We start from the raw sequence: 18,369 nt of genomic DNA, 5'->3' as shown, positions 1-18,369 counted from the left end.
AGAACAGGATCCTAAATGCTGTAAATACCTGGGCAAAGCCATGTAGACTTCACTGCCTCTTTACCTTCAGCAGCTCCAGAAGCTTGGTTTCAGGCTAACATACATCTGTGCTGGCTGTCTGGACACGCTAAACTTGGCCTCCTTGCTTACTTCAGAAAGATGGACAGTAGTAGTGGTTGAGCTGGGAAGATTGCTTCGTCCTGATCTACAGAGATGGGCCGCTGCCACTGATTCCAATGAAGCATGAAGGTTGCAGGGGGCCTCTTTTGCTGATGGGAAGGGGCTCCCACTCACAGGAATAGCAACTACTGCTCTTCTATCTTCTCCATGACAACAGAGTTTGAATCTCTCCACTGTAAGCTAGCAAAAAGAGTATCTGGCCATTCAGAAAAGATTTTCTGTTCAACCATCTTTTCTCATCCCATAGAGAAAAATTGCAGACTGGGTGAAAGTGTTTCTTTCACAAAGTAGATTCAGTCTGTGGGCTCTTGGTTGGACTCATTCTAAATAAACAAGTTAAGCAACTATTGTGGGTTGACCTTGGGTGGCAGCTAAGCACCCACACAACCCCAAAGGGACAGGGGAGAGTATAGGAAGAGCAAAAGCAAGAAAACTCATGGGTTAAGATAAAGACAGTTTAATAGGTGGAAAGAGGGAAAAGAAACCCAAGTGATGCAAAGGCAGTCACTCACCATCTCCCATAGGTAGACCAATGCCCAACCAGTCTCCGAACACAAAAAAATCCCTCCCCCTTCTTCCTCTACCCCAGTTTTTATTGCTGATCATGACATTATATGGTATGGAATATCCCTTTGTCTAATTCTGGTCAACTGTCCCAGCTGTGTCCTCTCCCAAACTCTTGCCCATGCCCAGCTTACTCACTGGGCTGGAGAAGAGTGGGGAAAAAACCAAAAACCTTGATTCTGTGCAAGCACTGTCCAGCAATAGCCAAAATATTAGTGTGTTATCAACACTGTTTTAGCCACAAATCCAAAACACAGCACCATATGGGCTTGTATGAAGAAAGTTAACTCCATCCCAGCCAGACTCAATACAGTGACATTCATGGAGGCTGCAGGGGGGAAGGCCAAGAGGAGGGAAGTGACTTGCCCAGGTTCATGCAGTAGTTTATTGATAGCTAAGTTTACAACCTGTATCCTTTGATACCCTGATACCCAGCTCTGCTTACTACCTGTCTGTCTGACCTTGTTCTCAGATCTAATCTGGGCCCTTAGGCAATGTTCCTCTTCTGTGTTTTGTACAATTGCAGTCTTTTTTAATCAAGTTTGAATTTGGAGATCAAGAGTGAATTGTAGTTTCATCTATTTCTAAAACTGGTAAAGATCTTTGTTATCTTTATACATCCTGTGGTAAACTGTTCTATTCTTTATAGAAAATGGCAAGCTGCTTCTAGTAGATTTTATTTGTTTAGGGAGAAACTTATTCACCTTCAGCATGAGAACAAGATGTTAAAGCTGAACCAAGAAGATTGTGACAATGAAAAGATCACCTTGTTGCAGAGCTTGCTTGATGGTACAAATTTACGGAAGAATGAATTGGAGACAGAGAACAGGTAAGGAAGTATTGTCCTTTGTTCCAGTGACTTTCCTAACAATGCCGTACACTTCTGTCTTAGCAGACTGTTGACAAGGCCATGTTCCTTATGTAAAAAAATGTGGTTAGCCCTATCAAAAAGTATCTCAACCAGCCTGTGAGTCTACTTAGTCATTCAATGCTGTTCCAGTGTCTGGAGCCTGCAGTGTGAGCTAAAGAATTCTGTAATAGACTGCAATTGGAATGATGCAAAAGCTCACAAAATGAACCATGTATTATTTCAGCTTCTCCTTCTGTAAAGCAAGTATAACAAAAAGAATCCCCTATCTTCCCTACTGATCATCCATTCCCTGTACATTTTCCATCTTCCCTTCTGTTTCCTATTTTGTTCTTTAAAAGTATGTTCACAGATGTTAGAGCTTCTGTCAAGATGATCTAGTTTTTGTAAAACTGAGTATTTTATGAAAATTACGGTGATAAAAAAATGTCCATTATTTTATGTACTGAATTTTCTCTTACTGTAGTATGCAGTAGGTTTTAGCTGTCTTGCTTCATCCACAGAATACTGTGATCAGTGAGGACAAAGTCAGCAGAAAGAATCTTAGACCAGTCACAGCCAGTTCCAGCTGGCTCTGCAGAAGACCCACCACAGGCCAAAGCTGAGCCAATCAGAAAAGTTGGTGGTACCTCTGTGAAAACATATTTAAGAAAGGGCAAAAACACTGGACAGACAAACAGAGAAAAAGAGTGAGAAACAGCAGTGTGAACACCAAGGTCAGAGAAGAAGGAGGTGCTGCAGGCATTGGAGCAGATTCCCCTGCAGCCCATGGAGGACTTCATTCTGGAGCAGTTGGATATTTCCTGAGAGAATTGCAGTTCGTGAGAACCCATGCTGGAGCAGATTTTTCCTGAAGGACTGCAGCCTGTGGAAGGACTCACGCTGGAGCAGGGAAAAAGCATCAGGAGGAAGGAGCAGCAGAGAGGAACTGTTATGGACTGACTGCAACCTTGCGTTCCCCATGCCTCCTGTGCCACAGGCCCTTTGGGGAATATCCACCTGCTCTGGCATGGGGTCCTCCCTGGGCTGCAGTGTGGATATCTGCTCTGGCATGGTCCTCTCCACAGGCTGCAGGGAATACCTGGAACACTGTGGTCCTTTTGACTAGCTGCAGGGGAATATCTGCTCCGACACCTGGAGCACCTTCTCTCCCTCCTTCTTCTCCAACCTTGGTGCCTGCAGGATTGTTTCTCATACTTTTTTCCTCACTCCTCACTCCAAGGCAGTGTTTTGCTCTTTCTTAAATATGCTTTTTCAGAGGTACCACCACCTTCTCTGATTGTCTCAGCTTTGACCAGTGGTGGGTCCATTTCAGAGCCAGCTGTAATGGCTGTGTCCAGCACAGGACAGCTCCTGGCTTCTTCCCACAGATGCCACCCCTGCAGCCCCCCTCCCCCCACTACCAAAACCTTGTCACATAAACCAAATGCAATTTTGAATAAAGAAATAGTGTTGTATCTCTTTCATAGATGTCCTGATAATGCTTCACACTAAACATCTTGAATTTCATCATGTTGTAATTCATTGTTTCTGAAAAATAAATTTTATCTATTTCCTAGGCTGGTAAATCAGAGACTGCTAGAAGTACAGTCCCAGGTTGAAGAACTACAGAAGTCTTTGCAGGAGCAAGATGCAAAAGCTGAAGATGTAAGTAGAAATGTATGTAAAACTTGTGTTCAAGTAATTGCTATTATCCTACCTTTCAGCTTTACATAATATCTCTTGCTCTTGTTACATCATGAAGAAATAATGCAGATATGGATTTCTGGTAGCTTTCCATATGTGCTGTTATGGCCTTACTTTTAAACTGTATTTTTCTCAATGAGAAATTTAAAATGAAATGTTTTTCTAGAATAAATAAAAACTTTCTTTGTAGAAAAGGAATTAAATATTTTTTCCCCTTCAATGTGCCCATTCCAGTGGTAAACTCAGCTTTATTTAAAAAAATGTTATTAGAGACATTTTTAGGAAATTAAGGATACATTGATTTTCCATTTCTTAGCAAAATATCCCAAGGTATTTCTGTTTAACTGTTCTTCATAGTAGTAAATACCTTTCTTGCCAATGGAAACCCAGTAATTGCTGATATAAATGTGTATCTCTAAGGCAAGATGTCATGCAAGCCAAAACTAAAAGTCAAATGAGCAGTCCTTTGACACAGTGCAATATTTTCTATTTCTGTATACCTAGATACTATACATTTTAATATTTAAAATAAAGACATTGTCACAGGGTTAGTGTGGGAACACAAATTATAATCTTCCACTGAAAATTTTATTTGCCACCTCCCTTATTTGAGAGTAGAAGCTATAGAACTGTCCTGAAAGCAGTGATTTCCTATTTAGAAAAATATTATTAAGAATTAACTTATAATTAATTTTAAAATGGGTCTAGACTATTATGTCATTCCATTATATTCTTTGCTGTCTTGGTTACAAGTCAAAACCAAATTTTTCAGGGTGATTAAAATCTGAATATACTCTTTGCATGTTTTGTGGTAAACAGACTCAACAGAATCTTTGATCTTTGGCATCCTTAACAGGGGCACTGTTTAATAGTGTCCAGTTGAATGGAACCCTTATTACTAACACTATCACTATCATTTTTATGTAGGAAGTCTTAAAAAGCCCAACCCAATTGATATTGTTTCTGTTATGCATGTACGAAAGGCTGAGAAATCTTAGGGTTTCCTCAGCAGTGCAACAATCTAAGTAATTCTCAGCTAAGTCTTCACCTTTCTCATGCTCTCATAAACATTTCTGCCTTGTTAGCTCAGTGAGATCAGAGCACAGATACTTTGGTATTGGCATGAAGAATAACACAACTTTACTGACATGCTGTTAGTCTCTCGGAAAAAGGATCTTTGTTGCTCTCAGCTCCACTCTGGCAAGAAGAGTTGTGGGAGCTGAAGGCAAATCATGGTCCCACTGAAAATCAAGAGGAAAACCTCTGTTCACTTCATTGGAGTCAGGATTTCATCCTGTCTTGTCAAGGAATGCATTTAAATATACTTGAAATTCAAGCTTAGTGAATACAGACAGGAGTTTTTAGCAGTTCCATTTGACAAGTTTGATTATAATATTGCTAAATTTAACATTCTCCTGAAAACTTCTGATGATATTTCTTAAAATGCACCTAGCCTATTATATTTACATACCAGAAAATGAAACTTCACTTTTACAGTTTAGGAACCCAGAGAAAGCATTTATGATAAGACAGGTCATTTTTTTTTTTCTTGTGAGTTTTGTTATTTTCAGTAGTTGACATATAAAGCTTTGTTTTGTGATTTACTTTTTGAGCAATGTGTTTATGAAAGATATTCTCAGATGTAGCGAGTATTGTAAATAATCTCAGTCTAATGAAATATACCTTTATTTATTGTAATTTTAAATCTAGCCTTTTTTTGAGGCTTTGGTTTAGACAGTGATTTAAGATATGTCTACAGTGCACTTAAAGGACTGACTACAGCCCATGTAGGTATAATCTGAGCTGGTTTGGGTTCTGTTATCAGCAAAACCATGCCAGCACAGGTTTACACATGGAACTGTACAGTCTGATGTGGGTACCAGGCAGAGCTTGAAGCTCATGATGCACCAGCTGCATTCCTAGCTTCAGTATAAATTTGACCACATGAGCAGTGATATATAGGCACTACCTCCATGGACCTATCTTGTTGGGTTCTGAATATTTGCCTACATGTACTCTTAAACGAGCAGAAAAGAAAATGTAGAATCGTAGAATGGTTTGTGTTAGAAGGAACCTTAAAGATCACCTAGTTCCAACCCCCCCCTGCCATGGGCTGGGACACCTGCCACTAGACCAGGTTGTTCAAATCAGAAAATACTTTAAGTTGGAAGGTACCTTTAAGGGTCTGGATGTTTGCTCCATCTTTCTACTCAAAGCAGCCAGCCTGTTAAATCTGTTAGGGGAATTTAGGCCAGATTCATCAGCCCAAGAGAGACGAGGCTGCCACAGCTCCATGTCTCCAGGTCCAACCAATATATTCCCAGTAAGCATACGCACACAGAGCACACTTATATACCACATATATGCATATATACATGGCTGGCCATACAGATCACAGACAGACACACAGAGCACTCACATGAACACAGACAGCACCAACAGCTTCATCCTGCTCCCCTCTCTGGCTGAGCAGGATAGAGGTCCACTAGTGCAAATATATGTATATATGTATAATGTGGATGCCTTCAGCAACAGGGCTCAGACACTCAATCTGCCCAGTAGCTGACCACTGGATCCCAGTCTCCCCAGTTGCTGGCACCCAGACATAAGAGCCCTTGAGGACTCCTCACCATAATACATGTATCTCTACATGTTTATCACAGCCCAACATACTGTCTGCTGCTTTGCTACTGTTGTAGTTTAAACTGGGTAGGCAGTGAGGCACCACACAGCTGCTCACTCGCTCCCCCAACAGTGGGATGGGGGAAAAAATTGGAAGGGTAAAAGTGAGAAAAACTCATGGGTTGAGATAGACAGTTTAGTAGAAATAAAGACAGTTTAATAGGTAAAGCAAAAGCTACACGTATAAACAAAGCAAAATAAGGAGTTCGTTCTCTACTTCCCATTGACAGCCATTTCGAGGAAATCAGGGCTTCGTCGTTCCTTGGAAAGACAGACACCATCACTCTGAACATCCCCTCTTTCCTTCATTCTTCTCCCAGCTTTTATTGCTAAGCATGATGTCATATGGTATGGAATATCCCTTTGATCAGTTGGGGTCAGCTGTCCCAGCTGTGTCCCCTCCCAATTTCTTGTGCACTCCCAGCCTACTCACTGACAGGGCAGTGTGATAAGCAGAAAAGGCCTTGACTCTGTGTAAGCACTGCTCAGCAACAACCAAAACACCCCTGTATTATCAACACTGTTTCCAGCGCAAATCCAAAACATAGCCCCATACAAGCTACTATGAAGAAAATTAACTCTATCCCAGCCAAAAACAGTACAGCTACTAATGTGACTTCAATGTTAAAATTACTTTTCATGACAGCAACTGCATTTCTTTGAAACTGTGGTTTGAGTATGATGTTTGCATATGTATGAAAGTGGAAAAGCCTTCATATACTTGAACACAGTATGGATAATTTTTACTGGCTTTCCCAAACTCTCCAGAAAATATGACAGGATTAAACTGTTAATGAGAACAGAGAAGTAAGAAAAATGTACATGTCTGGAAAAAATGCATGGATTTAAGCTTTTCTGTTCATGAGTTACTGAATAGTTTCTTCTGTTGGTTGCTGGTTTTGCTTTATGCTAATATGTCATCTTTGTTTCCTGGCATGGGTTTCTGCTCAAGGCTATTGTGAGTATGGCTTTCTGTTTACTTAATACTACTTTTACTTTATAGGCATTTATGGTTTTGATTTTAAAAGATGCTTGATGTATATAAAGCAAGTTTATGATTAAACTAAAATTTATTTTGAAGCGCATCACCACCATCCCCCCTGACAAGAGCTTATTCAAATGTGACTTAGCCAAAAATCAGAACACCATAAGGTGTATTATATTTACATATTTTTAGGCAAAGAAAAATATGAAAACAAAGAAAAGCAGAGCAATTGAGGATAAAATTTCTGCTGTCCTCTGGTCAGTAGCATTCTACTCCATCTAATTTTTGCAGGGACAGAATTTTACCTCGAGTCTTTATGTGAAATTGCTTTGATGCATTGGAAAGCTCTTCAAGCAAATTTTCCACTATCTAATTTTAAATTAATTTAATTGAGTCTAATTTAAATTAGTCTAATCTACAAAAGTACTGAATCACAAAGCAATGAAAACAACTGAAATACAATTTTGTCATTAATGGATCTCTCATATATTGATCCAATTCCAAGAAAGTATTTGTGAAGTTATAAGGCATTCTGATTTTGGGGAAGTCCACAGCTATCAAGGAAAGAACAACTACAGAAAACTGCTATACAATTATGACCTAAAAATGGGTGAAATTAAATGTCTGTGTTCTGGTTATAATTGTTAAATTATATATTTTAATAGAACTGAAATCATACTAAGCACCATAACATATTAAAGTAACTGACACCTTTGACTTTCTATTTTAGTCCCTGCTTCTGCAAAAGAAACTTGAAGAGCATCTGTAAGTAATAAAGCTTTCCATATTTTGCTTGCCACATGAAATTATTTGCTTTCCATATGCTTAGCAGATGCTTAGCCACTAACAGTAGTGGGCAGGCAGTAGTGCATTTGGAAGATATATATGAAGAGAAATGCATATAGCTCAGGAATATGTAGAGAATCTGTTATTGAAGCATTATTTCTGGTGATTAGAAAATTATATTTAAAATAGTGTAAAGCTTAAGTTAAGAGGAATAATTAATTTTGCTCTGAGGAAAACATTTCAATATAAACAATATTTACCTTTTTATATTTTAGTATACATTATGGAATAAAAAATAACATTTTAGTGAGTGTGATCTTTCTGTTATACTATTTCTGCACTGTTCTTAATTTTACACTTTTTTTAAACTGGAAGTTTTACTTAAAGAATTGTTTGCTTGTTAACTGGCTTACTAGAAAGTATAGTCTCTCTGTAACTTTGGGAGGGGGTAAGCCATTCTTCCCAAATCTTATCACAACTATTGATATTATACACTTCAAGCATGCTTTCTACAATTTATTGTAAATTCTAAAGTAAGTATATAATTCTGGGCTGAGAATAGAGCTGTTTGATTTTATAATTCTGCATATATGGTAATGCTTTTTAGTATATTTTATAAACATTCTCATAGACATTAACACATATGTCCTCGTGCCTCACAGCCAAGTCAACTATACTCCCAAAATATACCATACTACTCCCAAAATATACCATACTCCAAGGGTTTGGGTTTTTTTTATTTTATCATTTAATGTTCATCCAAGAGGATAAGAGTATTGGAAAAATAATGCATGTTTTTATGGCTTGTAACAGTGAGAAGCTCCATGAAGCTAACAATGAGCTACAGAAGAAACGAGCTATTATTGAGGATTTGGAACCAAGATGTAATAACAATTGTGAGTTTTCTGATATGCACTCCATTTCTTTTAACTGTAAAATGTTTTGCATGCAGGGAATGATCTTTAATTAATATTTAATTTAATATCTATGAAAGCTGTAAGAAAACCAAAATATGTTTCAAGTGGTAGTGGTATGTGGTGTTAATTACTCTGAAAGCTATAATGACCAAAAACATGCTACTAATTCTTGAGATGTAGCAGATCACATTTTAGAGCCCACCATGGCAAAGAATGATAGAATCATAGGATCATTTAGGTTGGGAAAAAACCTTTAAGATCATCAAGTCCAACCATTAACCTAACACTGCCAAGTCTACCACTAAACCATGTCCCTAAGCGCCATGTCTACATGTCTTTTAAATGCCTCCATGGATGGTGACTCAACCACTTCCCTGGGCAGCCTGTTCCAATGCTTGACAATCCTTTCAGTGAAGAAATTTTTCCTAATATCCGATTTAAACCTCCCCTGGCACAACCTGAGGCCATTTCCTCTTGTCCTATCACTTGTTACCTGGGAAAAGAGACCGACACCCACCTGCCTACAACCTCCTTGCAGGTAGTGGTAGAGAGTGATAAGGTCCCCCTTGAGCCTCCCTGAGCCTCCTTTTCTCCAGGCCTAACAACCCCAGTTCCCTCAGCCGCTCCTCATAAGACTTGTTCTCTAGACTCTTCACCAGCTTCATTGCTCTTCTTTGGATGCACTCCAGCACCTCAATATCTATCTTGTAGTGAGGGGCCCAAAACGGAACACAGTATTCAAGGTGCTGCCTCACCAATACAGAGTACAAAGGGACAATTATTCCCTAGTCCTGCTGGCCACACTGTTTCTGATCCAAGCCAGGATGCTGTTGGCCGCCTTGGCCACCTGGGCACACTGCTGGCTCATATTCAGATGGCTGTCGACCAACACCCCCAGGTCCTTTTCTGCTTGGCAGCTTTCCAGCTACCTAATGATTGCATAATCATTAGGTAAATTTTAGATCCAAGAAATTTTCATTAGTTTCCAGTTAAAACCACAGAACAATATTATGTTACAAAATTCCACATTTTAGAAAATGATAACTGGAGATGAAATTCAGAGGCTGAGTAGTTAATGAGTATGTAATACTTCCATACTTAACAGGCCTCAGTTGTGGGGGCAAGGCAGAAAGGGGCCTGGTTTTCTGAGTCCCTAACTTCTAAAATTTAGAGCATAATCAGACTTTTCTGTTTAGCTTACTTGAATTGTAAGTTTTTTGTGGAAAACCTTGGGCTGAGCTTCTATCTTGATATGACAAAAACAGTTATAGTAGTTATACTTCTTCCTTTCTTTCCATGAGTAGGGTAAATGGTGTGTGGGTTGTTTCTTTGGATTCTTTTAACTGGATTGAATTATAGCCAAGAAGTTTGTGCCAGAATTATACAATTTTGAAAAACAGATTCTATAGCCTTGATGAATACCTGCAATTGGTTCTGTAACAGATCAGTGGAAGAAATCTTACCCAGTCATCATCTTTGTGTTTTCCTTATGCATAGAGAGAAAACTGTAAATAAACATAAATAAAAACTGAAAAATGAGGTTACAAAACAAATAGATTGTCTTGTCAAACATTTATCATTGTCTGAGAACCAGACACCAATGTTATATACTATTTGATCAACAATGACAAATTTGATCTTTCTCTGACATGCAAGTAGTATGTATAGCTTGCACAAGTAGTAGTGGCTTGGCACATTCTTAAATCAACACAGGAAATTGTCTGTACAGTGAAACTGTCCTGTTGGTCTGCATCACTTCTTGAGAATGATGTGAAGATGTTGTGATTTAACCCTAGCTTGTAATTAAGTACCATGCAGCCACTCGCTCACTCCCCTCTCCCAGAGGGATGGGGAGGAGAGTTGTAAAGGAATGTAAAATTCAAGGGTTGAGATAAGAACAATTTAATAATTGAAATAGAATGAAAATGAAAGAACAATAATAACAATGATGACAATAGCAGTTATAATGAAAAGGGGAAGGGAAAGAATAAAATCCAGAGGGCAAGGTAGAAAGAAACACGTGGTGCACAATGCAACTGCTCACCACCCACCAACCAATGCCCAGCCAGTCCCCGAGCAACAACCTGCCTGCCCTAGGCAACCTCCAGGTATATATACCAAGCATGATGGCCCATGGTATGAAATACCTCTTTGGCTAATTCGGGTCAGCTGACCTGGCTGTGTCCCCTCCCAATTCCTTGCGCCCCTCCAGCCTTTTCACTAACAAGGCCTGGGGAACTGAAAAGTCACACATCAAAGCTAAAACACAGCACTGAACTAGCTCCTAAGAAGATAATTAACTCCATCCCAGCTGAAACAAGGACAGAAGAAAACATAATTGGAGTGTTTTCATGTCACAATTTGAAGAATTTTGTTCATTACTACCTTTGGGCAGATATGAGCAACAACCTTGCTTCTCACTGCGCTGTTAAACTTCTGTTCATTTGAACTACAATATACCATTTTTCATATGCGTTTCTGAGGTTTTGAATTAAACTTATTGTGTCCACTGCATCAATAAGAATTTTTAATTCCTTATGTAAGCTTTTCTTAACCGAATTAAAGTCCTGCTGTGGGTTTAATGTCTGTTTAAATGCGTGTAAATAAATTTAATGTAATTATTTTATTCTCTAATCCTGACATAAAGCACTCAAAATTGAAGAATTACAAGAAGCTTTGCGAAAAAAAGATGAAGAAATGAAACAAATGGAAGAACGATACAAAAAGTATTTGGAAAAGGCCAAAAGTGTAAGTGTCTGGGTTCCAAGTTAACAATCCTTCCCCAACAGGCTGTACCACATTTTCACTCTGTAGGAATAAAACTAAATTAATTAACTATACGCATGACTACTATCTAACCAAAACCCTTTGTACTACTTCTGTACATGTATGTACCCCACTGATACAGATTTATATTAGAGTTACCCAGACAAAGCTTCTTAAGAGTCGTAAATGCCAGTGGATAACACAGAGATGGTGTTAATCACTTCCTGAAATTATGATAACCTATTTCTTGGTGGGAGTTCTTACAGGCTCATCAGTGAATTATGCAGTTTGGCTGAAGTCATGTCCATGCTAGGAATCATATGTTTTTAAAAATTTTTTCAGCTGTTTACTAGGACAAACTTTAAAACCTCAGCCTTTACTGGAATAGTTCTTGAGTATTTGTTAGCATTCAAATGCTGTCTCTGATGGGCACCACATAAGAATGTAGTTAGTTTTTCCCCTCATCTTACTTAGTGGCAGAAACTTCATCACACATGCACTACCATGGATTTTTCTTGGCTGTAGCGGAACTTTCTAAAATTTGCATTACTGATACTCCAGATCCCTGAATCTTTCCAGCCTCTTTCCAGATAGAAGTAGTCCTTGAGTCCACAGTGAAGAGTGAGTTGAGGGGTAACAGATAGGTAATCTTTAGCTATAAAGAGAAAAAGGCTTCAAGGAAAGGTTTCACATGCTCTGGCCCCATGGCGGTACAGAATTGGGGGGAGGAACTGCTTCCTTGTGTTCAAGATATTGAACCTCTGAGGTCTTGCTTTCTCCTATCAACACTTGTTTGACAGTCCTGTTAGAGTACATTTCAGATAATGTGTGACACTTCCATGGCTGTTGTTTAGAGATAGTCTCCATCATCCTGGTTGACAATTTAGATCCTCTGTTTTATTAGGGGAGAGATGTATTTGTATTATATGTCAGCTTTTTAAAATTAAGCATTCTTTTGTTTGACATTTTAAAATGGCATTTTACTTTATTATATTGACGTGGTTTAAGTCACTTCTATGTCTCTTAATTTGCCCTATGCAGTTATAATGCCTTGATGCCTTTTCCAACACTGAATTAAAGACAAAATGGTTTTCCTCTCACAGGTTATCCGCACCTTAGATCCTAAACAAAACCAGGGTGCAGCTCCTGAGATTCAGGCACTGAAAAATCAGTTGCAGGAACGCGACAGAATGTTCCATTCATTAGAGGTAATAATCTCCACGTTTCCCAGTAGATCTTTTGTGTTTCCTCATTTTTGGGTATAGACTGTGCTTCTCTAATATCTACTTTTCTCTGCAGTTAAACAATTTTAAATAAATGGGATTTTGTTTTTTTTAGAAAGAATATGAAAAAACAAAGAGTCAAAGAGAAATGGAAGAGAAGTTTATTGTTAGTGCCTGGTATAATATGGTAAGAATCTGCAAACTTAAAAACAATTAAAAAATCTTAGTTGTTTCTGTGGTGTTTATCAAGGTCTTCATTTATTTATAATATTTTTATATGTAAAATATTTTCAAATATATATGCAGATGAAAGCATTCTCTTTTAGTTATCATTATATAGCAGTTAACTCCTAGTGGAAACCAATAAACTTGTAAAAGGCTTGACAGAGTTCATACTGAAAAACAACAAAGTAAACCTCAGTTCATAATATAGAACCCAACGTGGTTGTTATTTTCAAGTTTCAAAACCTGAAGCATCACTTTGTGGGTGGAAAGGAAGCCTCAGTTTTCTTTTTTGGAATTTCAGATCTTTAATTAGTTTTCTTTTTTTGTAATTTCAGATATTTAATTAGACTGTCTTCTAATACTCAAATTAATTCTCTTCTTTTCCCCCTCCCCAATCTTCTGCTTGTTTCTATTTCATTAGAGTGACAATGCAGGTAGTTTTGTGCAAACCTGATACATTTCTTAGGGCATTTACCAAGCTATACATTTTTGGTTCTTTCATTCTGTTTACTACATATGAAAAGGGGTGAGTGCAGGGTCAAGCCTCACTTACACTACCCAAAGCATAAGGGAATTGTATAGCAATCACAGTGTTAGATATTTTTGCAAGGAATTGTTCATCTTCAGCAAATGTGTTCAAGACTTTACCTTTGATAGAGTGTGGCTGCTTTGAAACTGCTCTCCTGATAGGAGTCCCTGACCTCCCTGTAACATGTTTCTGTTTCATCATAGAGGTTAAATTATTTCACTCTGTCTTCTCTTGGAAGAGTTTCCTTCTTGCTGTTTTATGTTCCTGCTATGTTCATGAGTAGGAGAGTAAAATGGTGTTTAAACAGAGCATTTGATTTTTTTTTGGTATTGAAGGCACTTTCAGGTTACCTGGTGCCCTTGTCCAACTACATAATGTTGGTACCACTGGTAAGCAGAAGACAAGGTTGAGCTGAGAGATACAGTTCAGTAGCCTGACTCTCATATGGACGAAGATGATTAGTGATAGCTTCATCTGCTTCTTCCTTTTAGTTAGTCTCTGATTTTATCCACAGCCCACCATAGCTTCTATCATCTCATACTGGTTAGGGTCTCCCAGTCAGTATGTGATTTTCTTCTTTTCCCTGCCATTCAACAGTGGAAATATTTCATAGCTCCAAGCTTCTGCTAAAGACAGATTCTATCAAAACCAGAGAAACACAGAATAGCTAAGGTTGGAAAGGCCTTTGGAGATAATCTGGTCCAACCCCCCTGCTCAAGCAGAGACACCTAGAGATGGTTGCCCAGGGCTACATCCAGATGGCTTTTGCATCTCTGCAAGGATGGAGGTTCCACAACCCCTCTGGGCAACCTGTTGCAGTGTTCAAGCACCCTCACAGTAAAGAAGAGTTTTCTTATGTTCAGAGGGAACTTCCTGTGTTTCTGTTTGTGCCCACTGCCTCTTGTCTTCTCACGGGGCACCAATGAAAAAAGCCTGGCTTCATCTTCTTTACACCCTCTCTTTAGGTATTTGTACACATTAATGAGATGATCCCCCCTGAGCCTTCTTTTCTCCAGGCTAAACAATCCCAGCTCTCTCAGCATCTCCTTGTATGAAAGATGCTCTAGTCCAGGGGTCCTCAAACTTTTTAAACAGGGGGCTGGTTCACTGTCCCTCAGACACTGTCGAGGGCTGGACTATAGTTTGGAAAAAAATGAATGAATTCCTATGCACACTGCACATCTTTTTTTTGTAGTAGTGCACAAAAAACAGGAAAAAGAATGCAATATTTAAAATGAAGAACAATTGTAATCAACAAAACCAAATAATATTTCAATGTGAACTATGGGCCTGCTTTTGGCTAATGAGGTGGTCAATGTTAGGTTCCATATTTGTCACTGCTAGTCGTAGCAAGTGATGCAAGTGTTCATCAGTTAGTCTGGATCTGACTGGAGATTTCAGATGTTTCATTCGGGAAAAAGTCTGCTCACAGACATAGGTGCTGCCAAAGATGGTTGCAATTTTGAGTGCGTGGTTCCTGAGATTATGATGTCTCTGAGGGGAGAGATGCATAGAAATTAGTAAGGCTGCTTGATTTGAATGCATCTTTCAGCGATCACAGGTCTGTAGTTCGGCCAATTCCATTTGGTAAATCGGATCAACAGTTTCAATGTCAACAGAAAATGGGTTCCGGAAAAGCTGTATGTCCTGTTCATGGAGACGAAGCTCTTTAAATCTAATTTGAAACTCCTTTTGCAACATTTCTAGTACATCCATACATGTTTTGTTTGGGAATGCAACTGCTGTTTTTTCTGCAGACAGGTTTTGAGTTGTGGGGAGATGGCAGAAGTTTTCCTCCTTTGCTTGGTTAATGAGCAGGTCTAATTTGACTTGAAATGCTTTCACATGTGAATACATATCACAGATGAGCTTCCCCTTTCCTTGAAGTTGGACATTGAAATTGTTGAGTAGCTCTGTTACATCTGTCAGAAACGCATCTTTGAGCTCTGGTACTTCTTTGTTTTTAGAAAGCACAAAATCATAAACCTGTGGAAGTAAGTCATAAAATTGTTTCAAAACTCTCCCTAGACTCAGCCAACGGACTTCTGTGTGGTACAGAATATCTTCATAGGCAACATTTAGCTCAGACAGAAATTCCTGAAACTGTCTGTGGTTTAGTGCATGAGCTCTAATGAAGTTAACACAAGAAACCATAATTTTCATGCCAGAGTCCAGCTTCAGTGATTTACAACACAGTGCTTGTTGGTGGATGATGCGGTGTATGGCTATTGGATGTGAATGGCTGCGTTTGTCCATCTCTTTGTTAATGTGTGCAACCACTCCTTTCATGGACCCCACCATGCTAGGAGCACCATCAGTTGTCACACTGAATAGTTTACCCCAGTCCAGCTCCAAATCATTCATAGTTTGGCAAACTTTCTCATAGATATCCTCTCCTGTAGTTGTTCCTTTGATGCTTTTCGGTGCAGCAAGCTCCTCCGTGACTTTGAAAGAATGATTTGTCCCACAAATTAAAATTAGAAGTTGTGCAGAATCACGAACATCATTGCTTTCGTCGAGTGCCAATGAGAAATAGCAAAGTTTTTTTGAGGAGTTTTGCAACTGCAGATTCAAATTTTCCCCCATTTCTTCAATCCTTCGTGTAATTGTAGGTCCTGAAAGACTCACTGTACTAAATAAATGCGCCTTCTCTGGACACATCTCTTTGGCCACCGAAAGAAAGCATTCTTTAACAAATTCTCCCTCTGTGAATGCTCTGCCAGTGCGCGCTATGAGCTTGGCAACTTGATAGCTTGCTCAAAGTGATGATATATTGAGCTGCTTTTGCTTCACAGAAGTATTTTGCTGAGTTGTCAATCCATGTTTCAGTCTTAATATTTTATCTTTTCTCACTTGTCCGACCAAAGAATCATATTTATCTTTATGTTGAGGTTGGTAGTGTCGACGCAAATTGTATTCCTTGAACACAGACACTGAATTCTGGCATATCAGACAAACAGCTCTTTCTTTGTACTCCGTGAAAAAATAATCAGAAGTCCACTTTTCTTGGAATACCCCGCACTCGGAGTCAATTTTTCTTTTTTTTTGACATGATGGTGCGCACGCTTCCCACTGGTGCTGGCTTGCTTGTCCTGCCTGGGAGCTGGAGGGAGGGAGGGAGAGACGGGGGAGCCGCCCCCCTCGCTGATGCCGCCGCCCCCCTCCTCAGCCCGGCCGCGCAGTCCGGACAGGGTGGCCAGAAGGGACTGAAGGGACTTTGCCGCGCCGGGGCTCTGGCGATTCGCCCGAGTTGGCTGGACCTCGCAGTGCAGAGGCTGCCGACTGAGCTTGCCCGGCAGAGGACATGCCCGCGCCTCTCGCCCGCCGCGCACCGCAGAGGAGGAGGAGGAGGAGGACGGGGCGGCGGCGGCGCGGTTTGTAGCCGAGAGGCGCCCCCTGGAGGGGGGAGGGGGGGGGGCAGGTCGAGGACGAGGCGCTGGTTCCAGCCCGGTCCCGGCGGGTGCGTGGGGGCTGCGGAGGCCGGCGCGCGGATGAAGTGTCAGGAGGTCATCTGCGGCTGCTTGGTTTCCCCCCCCAACCCCCGGCGCGGGGGTGTCTGTAAATACCGGGGGCCGGATTGAGGACCCTGGGGGGCCGTATCCGGCCCGTGGGCCGTAGTTTGAGGACCCCTGCTCTAGCTCCTTTATCATCTTCATGGCCCCTTTCTGGATGCTCTCCAGCATGTTCATGTCTCTCTTGTACTGGGGAGCCCATAATTGGACACAGGACTCCAGATGTGGACTCACCAGTGCTGAGTAGAGGGGAAGGATCACCTCCCTTGACTTGCTGGCAACACTCCTTATGCAACCCAGGATGCTGTTGGCATTCTTTAGCACAAGGATGCATTACTGACTCATGTTCAACTTGATATCTACCAGCACCAAAATATGTTCCCATCACTTCTATTATGTTAGTATTTCCACAGAAGGAGAATATAATTGAGAGCTCTTCTAGCTCAACTTACGGGAGTGAGGGTGGGGTGGGGGTGGGTGGCTTTTCAAAAGGTTTGTCATAGCACCATGTGTTCATGTGTGGAAATATAGATTCAAGACCTGGCACATTGGGAGTCCTTTTTCTCAAGAATTACTGCAAACTTGCATGATGATTAAAAGTGAACTCCTCAAAAAGGCTCAGGAAGAATGTTTTAACCCCATTCTTGAAAATATAATGCTTGAAATTAAAACCAGATTAGCTTGTGTTTGTGAAGAAGAAAGAATAAATTGTAAATGAGTTGTTCATCATTATTTATTGGTATTCACTGATAAGTTTCTCTTTATAGGGAATGACTCTGCATAAAAAAGCAGCAGAAGACAGACTGATTAGTACAGGCTCAGGACAGTCCTTCCTAGCCAGACAAAGGCAAGCCACAAGCACAAGGAGATCTTACCCTGGTTATGTCCAGCCAGCAACAGCAAGGTAAAGAAGCCTTACCTTTAGAAAGAAAACTGCCCTGTGATCCAGGCCACTTTTGTTGCACATAACATTTTTGGAAACTCAACCAGTATCCTATCTCTTTGTCCTTTGTAACCACTGTTATTTCTCAATTCAAAAACGGGTTTTATCATGGTTTCTCATTGTTCTAATGTATTTTGTTCATGTTCTTTGGAGTCTCTGTTACTCTTTGCCTTTCTGATTGTGCAAAAGTTTTGGAAAAAATCTAGATAAATGTTGTATAATAATGGAGTCATTAAAAATTCTATGAAGCCTTATCTCATATGAAAAGCCTGATATAGGCTGTATAGCAAACAGATTTGTCACAGTTGATATATTTGTGTCTACATGTATTATTATCCTATAATGTTATTGTGAAATGTATTTGCAGCCATAAAACCTAATATTGGCAATGAGAGTAGCCTAGCCACATCCATTGCTCCCTTTTAGGATGCTTATGAGTTTTAAAAAAAGCAGAAAGCAAACAGCCCCCCCAAAACAAAACCCTAAAACAAACAAAAAACCTT

At 39.9% G+C, this 18,369-nt stretch overlaps 1 protein-coding gene across 6 annotated transcripts in view; it reads left to right on the top strand.

Annotated features, from left to right (window-relative positions):
* LOC129783152 (protein Hook homolog 3-like) overlaps nucleotides 1–18,120 on the top strand; it is a 124,940-nt gene extending 106,820 nt beyond the window's left edge. For 5 of the 6 annotated variants that reach the window (XM_055792993.1, XM_055792992.1, XM_055792991.1 and 2 more), the window contains 8 exons: nucleotides 1,433–1,573; nucleotides 3,172–3,259; nucleotides 7,696–7,730; nucleotides 8,565–8,647; nucleotides 11,316–11,416; nucleotides 12,538–12,642; nucleotides 12,773–12,844; nucleotides 17,691–18,120. In XM_055792993.1, the coding sequence (XP_055648968.1) occupies nucleotides 1,433–1,573; nucleotides 3,172–3,259; nucleotides 7,696–7,730; nucleotides 8,565–8,647; nucleotides 11,316–11,416; nucleotides 12,538–12,642; nucleotides 12,773–12,844; nucleotides 17,691–17,831 (766 nt within the window). In that variant the 3' untranslated portion in view covers nucleotides 17,832–18,120. Of the gene's footprint in view, nucleotides 1–1,432; nucleotides 1,574–3,171; nucleotides 3,260–6,210; nucleotides 7,731–8,564; nucleotides 8,648–11,315; nucleotides 11,417–12,537; nucleotides 12,643–12,772; nucleotides 12,845–17,690 lie in introns of those variants that run through there. The other variant, XR_008745136.1, reaches the window with a different exon arrangement.
* The last annotated feature ends 249 nt before the right edge of the window (nucleotides 18,121–18,369 follow it).

Source organism: Falco peregrinus, chromosome W, assembly GCF_023634155.1.
Source record: "Falco peregrinus isolate bFalPer1 chromosome W, bFalPer1.pri, whole genome shotgun sequence".
Lineage (NCBI taxonomy): Eukaryota > Metazoa > Chordata > Aves > Falconiformes > Falconidae > Falco > Falco peregrinus.
This window is presented reverse-complemented; position numbering and strand designations above follow the sequence as displayed.